At 41.5% G+C, this 7,162-nt stretch overlaps 1 gene segment (V, D, J or C); it reads right to left on the reverse strand.

Annotated features, from left to right (window-relative positions):
* The window catches only part of LOC115275050, a gene marked incomplete at its 5' end in the record, with an annotated part of 19,484 nt that overhangs the window by 1,757 nt on the left and 10,565 nt on the right, over positions 1-7,162 (reverse strand). Inside the window, 1 exon segment of the C gene segment in view lies at positions 6,157-6,246. Within this exon segment, the coding sequence occupies positions 6,157-6,246 (90 nt within the window).

Here is a 7,162-nt window from a genome sequence, read left to right on the forward strand (position 1 = left end):
GTGATTATTACTGTGCCAGGCACTGACGTGAAAGGTTCACGTGCATTATCTCATCTGATCCCCCAGCAACACTGACCTGAGCTATATTTGGAGAGCTCCATATTACACACAAGGAAGGAAGGTTTAGAGAGTTTAAATAACTTATGGAGAGTCATACCAGTGACTGGCAGAGCTGGCACTCAAAGGACAGTTGTTGGGCATTAGATGAACTGCAGCATGTGGAAAGTATTTTGTAAAACAATCCATAGAAACAGAACAAAACTACACCATTGTGGACTCTCAGACGCAATTTTTTTCAGATATCTGAATCATTCTCAGTGGAAGAACTTTTTATTACAAAGGCTCCACATCTCGGTGCAATTCTTCGCAAAGATAGAATGATAGGTCAAGTCACACTAATAGCTGTCTGAAGATATAAAATTTGAGGAGAGAGTTGTATTTACCTACAAATTTTTTTTTTTAAGCACAACAGGGGTGCCTGTGTGACTCAGTCCCTCAAGCGTCCAACTTGCATTCAGGTCATGATCTTATGGTTCATGGGTTCAAGCCCAGAGTCAGGCTCTGTGCTTACAGCTCAGAGTCTATAGTCTTCTTGGGATTCTGTGTCTCCCCCTCTCTCTCTGCCCCTCCCCTACTCACACTCTGTCTCTCTCTCTCTCAAAAATAAATAAACATAAAAAAATTTTAAAAACCACAACACACTTGCAAAGACAAAATTTCTTAATAACATCATTGGCAATTACATGCAGGAAAAGAGGTGCAAGATAATTTTAGTTTATCCTTTTTCTATTCTGGTGTTCAATTTTATGTACTACACACGATCTTAGTTTAGGGCACTATTTAAAAATGAGTTTGAGGTATAGGCTTTGGGGTAAATCTCAAAAAGGAAAATGTTAGTATAAATATGTTAAATGTTACAAGATCCTCAAAAGCTGATTTAAAGTCTTTTAAATGTCTCTTTCTTTCCCACACATATGACTTTATTCATCATATTGTGCACCTTAAACTAGTATAGCACTATATGTTAACTAACTGGAATTAAAATAAAAACTTAAAAAAGGTAAGTAAAAATCTCTTATCATCATGCATCGGTTGACATAAAGTCATTTGGGTAACAATTTTCATAATAAAATGTGTGTGTATCCTAGGTGCTATTTCTCAATCATAATTGGTTGAAAACATGGACAAATTGAGTTTTATCTGCCTTTGGAATCACTTCATGGTTTTGTTCTTTCATGTATATGTATCATATAGATAGATACATGTATATAAGCTTTTATCAAAAATAAAATCAACAAACCAAAAACTTCCAAGAAACAGCACTAGAAATCTGTTGTAGACTTGCGTTAGTAGAAACACCCCATTAGCTTTGTTGCTGTGAGAAGACCTTGGGAGACCTTCGTTTCAGAATAAGTGCCAATAAGACACATTTAAACAGGAACTTCTCCCTTATCAGTAATGTCACTATGCAACTTACTATACCTTTAACTTTTCTCTGATCACTAGAAATTTAAAAATTTGAGGATATTTCAGCCCAGTGGTTACATTAAATTTATACTTTCCTCATTTGCTTCCTGTTTCTTAGCTACAGAAATAAAAAAAAATTAGGGCTGTCTGTGTCATATTACTTACTTTTAGGAAAGGATATAAATATAAAGTTACATTATGAAAAAATTCATCTGTATTATGCTTTGAAAAGCAAGCACCTTCACTGACATGATTTCATGGGCTCCCATCACAGCCCAGGTGAAAGCAGAAGTAAATGCTTGACCCTAATTTGATCACTGAACAAACTAAGAATTTGCGAAATAACAAAAATTCATCTGAGTAAATTTCAAAGATCTGATTGGCCGTATCAATTGATTTGTTCATGAATCAGCAGCATCCCAGCTAGCAAGTAGAGGAGGGCTCCAAAGGGATCCAGAAGTGTGAGATTTTTAAACATAGAAGGGGAATGAAAAAATTTATGAGCGAAGAACACTATTTTAGGCAAGAGGACCAGAGAGGGGCTCGATCAGTAAACTCTCTAGTGGGGACCAGGAAATGCCCAGGCTCAATGATTAAAGGTTACAGTTCTGGGTATTGAAGCTGCAGTTGGGCAGGTATGAAGTCTTGGTTTACTGGTTTGGGGGCTTAAGCTGAGTGAGGCCATTTTAAGCCTGTGGTTTTCTTTTCAACAACCCTGCCTTCTGATCACACTCTCAGCTTAACTGAAGGCATTAACACCACTCAGCAACCTCTCTGAAGTTCTCACAGTTTGTGTTGCTGCTCTTGTGATATTCATAGGCCTTGACCTTTTGGCTTTTAACCCTGTGATGTTCACAGATTACCACTTCAGCTTGGGCATTCTGTTCTCTCCTTTCCTTTTTTTGAAGTTCTGGTCTTGGAGAGATCATTTGTTTGCAGGTTACCGGCTCTGAACTTGCATTTATAGCTTTTGAGAGAACACAAGGCATCAGGCAGCTTACTGTGATTTCAATAAACAGCCTAATTCCCCATGTTTGGAGTACAGTTTGAAGGGATGGTTCCCAAGACTAAAAGTAATTAAAATCAAGTAACTCTTTTTAGCCTAGGGGCTGCTCAGTGATCAGATGTTGCTGAGTTTTAACTTCCCCCGAAGTGTTAATCCAGATAGAGCAGGTGGTGTTGACTACAGCACAGACCCAGCCTTGCTCAGCTAAGAGACCATCGAAGGCTACCTTATTTTCAGGAAGTACTTTTGCCAGAGTCTAAGGATTTTTGTTGGGCAGCCATTGTTTTAGCAAGAGATTCTGCAACAATTTTCAGAATGAAAGAGAAGGTCTTGATCAAACTTCCTTTACACTGATCCCTAATCAGGGAAGTAGGGCCTGGAAGCTTCCAGGTAGGTCACTATTAACTCAAGGTGTAAAGTGAAGTGAGTCAACCAATGAAATACATTAGGTAGCTTGAGTAAAGTTAGGTCCAGGGTTACATTTACACCTAGTCTGAAATAGAAGGTTGTCCTAAATTCCAGGGTTTAACCCCCTTGGGTATGATTTGGGGGATACAGATGAGCGAGTTATCTTTCAGGCCATTGCCAGGGTAAAGGGAAAGAAAAGGAGAAAACATTTCACATTTGGCTAAAGGTGAGATCTCGTGCCACTGTCTTAGGGAGAATCACTCTATCTGCATGTCAGCTACTTCATTTTCTGTCCCTTTGACTCAGAAATGTCCAGTGTCTGCAGGACCTGGTGGCAGGTGGGGACTAGCTGTGTGATGTTCACCAGAGCCTCAATACCTTTAGTTTTACAGCAGGAGCACTCAGTAAGGTCTCTCTTCTGCTGGGGGTTAGAGGGCTGTCTTCCTCTGATGACGTGTCTAAAATACCTAATCACCAGGCTGTAAACTGTCACCAACAGGACCCATTTTACTGTGATCTAAGAAGCTTTTTGTAACCTTTTCATGACAGGCTTGAGCATAAGACATTGAGGCACACACTAGCTGCAGACTAGCACAAGACACAAGGATCGGCAGAAGGTGGAACACTGAGAGAATGCCAAGAAATGTGCAAGGTTTTCCTTCAAGCTCCTATGATTCACCCAGTGGAGAGGAGCCGTGGTCCCTTGTGATCACCTAGGATGTGCCCTAAGGGGGAAACCCTCTATCTTGTGTCTTTGCCACAGTAAAGGCATCAGCCCTCTTGGCAGGGAAAGGCTTCAACGCATCCAAAAATGCACAAACAACAAATAACAGGGGCATGTTGACAGCCCACACTGAGTACAGTGGCATGAAGTCTGGCTGCAGGTATTCAAAGGGTCCCAAGGGAGGAGGTCTGAAGCCTCTGGAGACAAAACAGTTTTTCCAGAATTATGGATCTGACAGGTTAGACATTGATGATAAACCATTTTGTGCTTTTATAGAAGTTCTTCTCACTGATGTCTATTTATAATCTGAATCATCTTAAGGGCAGCACAGTGGGTAAAAGAACAAAAAAAAAAAAAAAACCAAGAAAATCGAGGAGTCAGTAAGACCCAAGGAACCATCTTGAGTTTTCCCCTAGCCATGACTCTCTATGGTTTACCCATCTTAATTTCTCTGATTCAAAAGCAGACTGGTGGCCTCGTACAAGAACATCAGGACAGCAAAATCTCAAGATGAGGGACATTTTTTGGAGAACCACAATGGACTTTAGCTACACATGCCACAATCTTATAAATACAATATAAAGAAAATTTAGTCTGAATTTTTATTTGACAATCCTTCCCATGTAATTTAACATATCATATAAGCCTAATTAGTTCAGCAAATTCTTTGGAATGTTCCAGGCCAAAGAGACTTAAGCAGACCAAATCTCCAAAGAAAGCAAACAAACAAAAAATTAACAAAACAAAACAAAACAAAAAAACCTTTGTACTTTTGACAGAGAGAAAACCAAACTTTAATACTACACCAGCTTACTTTTTGTTATAGTCGTTATTTTTTAAATATTCTTTCTTTACTTTTGAGAGAGAGAAAGCACTAGCAAGGGAGGGGCCGAGAGACAAGGAGGGAAAGAATTGCAAGCAGGCTCCACACTGTCAGTTCAGAGCCCAAGGGAGGAGCTATCTCATGAATTTTGAGATCTTGACCTAAGTCTAAATCAAGAGTCAGACGCTTAACTGACTAAGCCACCCAGGAGTCCCTGTAGCAGCTTACTTTTTTTAATGTTTATTTATTTTTGAGAGAGAGAGAGTGAGAGCATGAGCAAGGAAGGGGCAGAGAGAGAGAGAGACAGAATATCCGATGCCGGCCCTGCACTGTCAGCACAGAGCCCGATGCAGGGCTCAAACCAACGAACTGTGAGATCATGACCTGAGCTGAAGCTGGATGCTCAGCCGATTGAGCCACCCAGGCGCCCCTCTGATAGGTTTAGAATGCCCAATCCTTACATGTGTTTGTCTTTAAACCAAAGAAATGGAGCTCTTTGCAAATTCATTTGGATAATACCTCCAGAGAGAAAAATATTTCACTCTGACGGGGTGTATTTGTGGACACACAGGTCTCTGCAAAGTCATTGAGGTTTATGGAGAAAATGTTCAGATTTGCATGTGTTCCCTGAATTATGAAGGACACTGACAGAGACAGAAGGTCTTTAGCAGTTTGTACTTTAAAAAGGATTCTGCCTTATTTCCCTCAGCCCCAAGCATTGTGGGCTGTGTTTACATTTCAAAGACATGAGAGGAGGATCACTTTGAGGACAGAGGAAGAATGCAGGTTCCTCCAAGAAGGACTTTGCTTTCCTAAGGCCAATCCTGTATAAGCCCTTTTCCAGAACAAGCAGAAGTGTGGGGGTGGGTGAAGGGACAGCAGAGCTCTGAATGGACCCCAGAGCTGCGTGTCTATTTCTGTCCACATTTGTCAGGACAGTTCCTAAGGTGACCCTTTCGGGCCGGGACTCCTGAACTTAGGAACACCAAATACTCTGGGTGCAGTTCTTTATTAAGTGAATTTTGTGAGTGATGAAAAAACAGTGAATTTTTAAAGTTCTCTTAGAACACTAAATAGATTTTTACAGGCAAAAAGTCTTGCATTGACTCAGGTTTGGATTTTATGGACCTGCGTGCTATGGTTTTATCATGAAATAAGGTAAATCATGAAACATAAGGTCTTAAAAATTTTTGTATCAATTTTGTAATTCTTTTAGATATGACTTTATATTTTAAAGCTGTTGTCCTAGGTCCTATGTGACTGAAAATAAAATTTTTCTACTTATTCATTAAGTTATTAATTAGTTGCATAATACCATTATGATACTTGGCTGGACGGGGTGGTGGCAGAAGGGTTATCGCTGGTGAACTCCAAGTTCCACAAAGACCACGTCCTACAACCGAGAAGCTGACAACATTCTGGTTGCCACACACAGAACTCCTTTTCCTGTCACTCATGTAAGAAGCCTTTCCTATGGGAATAATATTGCTAGGTAATGAAATCCAGATCTCTAACTCAGCCACAGTTCCGTCTCACTAGCTCCTACTTTTCCTGCATTTCGGGGTCACAAGCGAGACACTATGTTGGTAGGAGTGCATCTGGTACCGAAATGACTCGTGGCTGGGTAATATGCGTGCATTTCTCTGCTCCTGGGTTTCTTCCCAAATCCATTTTACAAGTTATGGGTCCAGATTATTGGTCCTAGACTCTGGCACACAGTAGGTTTACCTGGAGAGGGAGTGGTGTCTGTCACTGGAGAGCTGGCATCCTGTGTCCCAGTGGAATAACTGTTTTCAGTTGTCTTCCTTCTGGTAGGGTCTGGAATAAACCAGCAAGACAAAGTCAAAAACAAAAACAACAACAACAAAAAAAGATTTGTCAGAACAGCTGCCTTCAGCCTAACAAAGACTCCGATTTCTGTGGGTCGATCCAGCCTATACAAGGACATGAGCCTCAACATGCTTACTTTGGGTGCAGAGTTTCAAGTATTTCTGGCATATGGAATCACACCCCTTGTGTGTAAGATGGGCCCCCAGAGAGGGTGCTAAGGATGTTACCCTCCCCAGATCCAGTCACCTGCTGTGAAGCCAAATGAAGAAACAGGCAAGCGGCACATCCCAGGCAGGCTGAAGCTAAGAGCAGTGACACAGGATGACACCAGTGAGGAGGCAATGGTTGTCTCTGGGAGAGGAAGGACCCACAAGCAATGGGGGTGGGTTTGGAAAGGGTGGATCTATGGGAAATTCTGTTCACTTCTCTGCACCAGGCATTGTGGACAGAGATTTGGAAGGAGTGGACACTGCTCAGAGTTTCCACCCTTTGCTGGCTTCTGCCAGTGTTTGCAGGACCCAATCTGCTGGCCCCGGGATTTACCAGGAATCACTTAACCACTGAAGGGAATAATGTAGCACTTTGCCAGAGAAACCTTCAGTTTCATCACCTCTGGGCAGGGTTCGTGTGGAGCTCCTCCTTTGCAGGTACATATGGGGGTGTCTGTAAGGCTGTTAAGATGGCCGACTTCTGCTCATAGCTGTGTAGTCTTTTCACAGTGGAGAACATTCCACACTACAGTGAGACCCCAAAGAGCAAAGAGGGGAGTGGGAGGAGCTACAGCAGCCTTACCGTCTTTTGTTTGCATACCTCTTCCATCTTTAATTTTCATTAGCCTTTTGCAATGAATGTTTCAAGGAAACTACCTTGGCATTTTAAACCCTTTGGAGGCTTCTACTTGTCA

The sequence above is a fragment of the Suricata suricatta genome, chromosome 2 (genome assembly GCF_006229205.1).
Source record: "Suricata suricatta isolate VVHF042 chromosome 2, meerkat_22Aug2017_6uvM2_HiC, whole genome shotgun sequence".
Taxonomy (NCBI): domain Eukaryota; kingdom Metazoa; phylum Chordata; class Mammalia; order Carnivora; family Herpestidae; genus Suricata; species Suricata suricatta.